The sequence below is a fragment of the Lipotes vexillifer genome, unplaced genomic scaffold (genome assembly GCF_000442215.2).
Source record: "Lipotes vexillifer unplaced genomic scaffold, Lipotes_vexillifer_v1.1 scaffold43, whole genome shotgun sequence".
Lineage (NCBI taxonomy): Eukaryota > Metazoa > Chordata > Mammalia > Artiodactyla > Lipotidae > Lipotes > Lipotes vexillifer.
The window spans coordinates 2,523,045-2,524,975 of NW_006770037.1; the positions used below are offsets into that span (position 1 = coordinate 2,523,045).

The 1,931-nt window shown below is 57.6% G+C and overlaps 1 protein-coding gene across 2 annotated transcripts in view; it reads left to right on the top strand.

Moving 5' to 3' along the window:
* Positions 1-650: 650 nt before the first annotated feature.
* The window catches only part of SAMD4A (sterile alpha motif domain containing 4A), a 232,868-nt gene continuing 231,587 nt past the window's right edge, over positions 651-1,931 (top strand). For both annotated transcript variants that reach the window (XM_007445975.1, XM_007445976.1), the window contains exon 1: positions 651-1,161. In XM_007445975.1, coding sequence (XP_007446037.1) covers positions 966-1,161 — 196 coding nt within the window. In that variant the 5' untranslated portion in view covers positions 651-965. The remainder of the gene's footprint in view (positions 1,162-1,931) is intronic.

Genomic DNA, 1,931 nt, shown 5'->3' on the forward strand with positions numbered 1-1,931 from the left:
TGAGCAATTGGATCACGTGGGGGAGATGCAGGAGAAGCTGGACCGGCTGCACTTCAGCCTGGACGTGGGTGGAGAGGAGGAGGAGGAGGAGGAGGAGGAGGAAGGAACTCGGGCTGCTGCTGCCTCCGCCTCTGCTTTGCATTAGCCCCCACCCCCACCCCCGCGCCCCTCCGCAGCCGCATTGCAAGTTTTCTGCGCGAGAAAGATCTGTTGCTGGTGCGGGCGTTTGCAGGCACAGTCCCCGAGGCCACCCCGGGTGGGGTGTGTGGGGAGCATTAGCCGTTCGCCGCGGCAGCAACAGGAAGCCGGGCGGTCTCCTCACGCACCTGGGAAGGAAGCTTCTTGCCTTTCCCAGAACGGGAATAGCTCCTCTCCAGCATCCGGGTGCGGAGGGGGCGGTCGGAATTTGGGGGACCAAACCCTCCGCGGGGCGCCCCCCTCCACCCCCTCTAATGCACTCGTTTCCCGCGCGCGCTCCCTCGCCGGCCGAGGTCTCACTGCAGCCTTTTCTCTCCTTCCAGTGGTGATCGCCACTCGGGAATGCGGGTGTGAAGGGTCCGAGCTGCCGCCCAGCGGGGGAGAGACCCCGGGACGCCGGAAATCACCATCCCGAAGCTGCGAGAAGAAGGCGGGGGAGGGGGAAAGAGAGCATTCTTCAGTTTGTGTGCCTTGTGGGGAAAGAAAATTTTTTTAATCGTTATTTAAAAACAACAACAACAAACATTTCCGTGCTACTGTCTGTCATCATCTCTGGGGAAATCAGCCAGAACCACCAGAACGTAACTGAAACCAGACGAGAGAGGCAGGAGCCGAGGCAGTACCTGCAGCGTCCGGGCACCAGAGCCACCTTGGAACGGGAACGTGTCTCCGGCGGCCGCTGGGCTGCGGCTCCGCCAAACTTTGGGGCGGGCGGGGCGGGCTGGGGCTCGGAGGGGGCTTTGTAGACCGAGGGCCGCCCCCTAACCATGATGTTTCGCGACCAGGTCGGGGTGCTGGCGGGCTGGTTTAAGGGCTGGAACGAGTGCGAGCAGACTGTTGCACTGCTGTCGCTGCTCAAGCGCGTGAGCCAGACCCAGGCCCGCTTCCTCCAGCTCTGCCTGGAGCACTCGCTGGCCGACTGCACCGAGCTGCACGTCCTCGAAGGCGAGGCCAACAGTCCCGGTAAGTGCGCGGCCGCCGCCGTCCCGCTTCTTGTCCACGCCCCCCCTTCCCAGCCTCGGGCCTGGCCCCGCCCCCGACCGCTGGTCCGTGGCGACAGAACCTCGAGGCCCCCGGGTCCTTGGCGTCTCCCGCCACCGGCCCCCCACCCAGGCCCTGCCACCCACTAACCTTCGCTGGCCGCTTCGTTTTTTTGCCCACTGTCAACTCCCTCAGTCCATTCCATGTGGTAGCTACGGTAGCATGAATGATTGATTTTTCTCTCATGCAGTTTCCTGGGAAATAAGTAAGTCAGGTCACGTAGAGTCTGGATTTTCTGGGCCTTCCCCCCACCACCCCCCCTTTCTTCTTTTGGGCAACGTGGCTCTTTGGATTTCAGCAACACATGAAGAAGCCTGGGACTGCCCTTCAGAAGACAAGCTTTGATGAGGCTGTATGAGGAATACATGAAAATCCAATTTTGTTATTCATTTTTCCCCACGGATATTCCAATTTTAGAGCTCTGTCTTCAGAATAATTTGTAGGTGATGCTATAGACTATTAAAATATTTGCAGTTCGTATACTACGTGGTTATACTTAACTATCACAACATTATTTATATTGATATACATCTTGTAGAAAGGGTCTCATAGGGAGCAGGCATGAATCAGGGTCATTAATGCTTTTGTCAGGAAACTTTACTGAGCATAACAGAATTGTTTCCTATTACCCTGCTAGTGTATTTACAGACACCTCGACTAGCATAGAAAGTGAATGTACTGAAAGGTTCAGC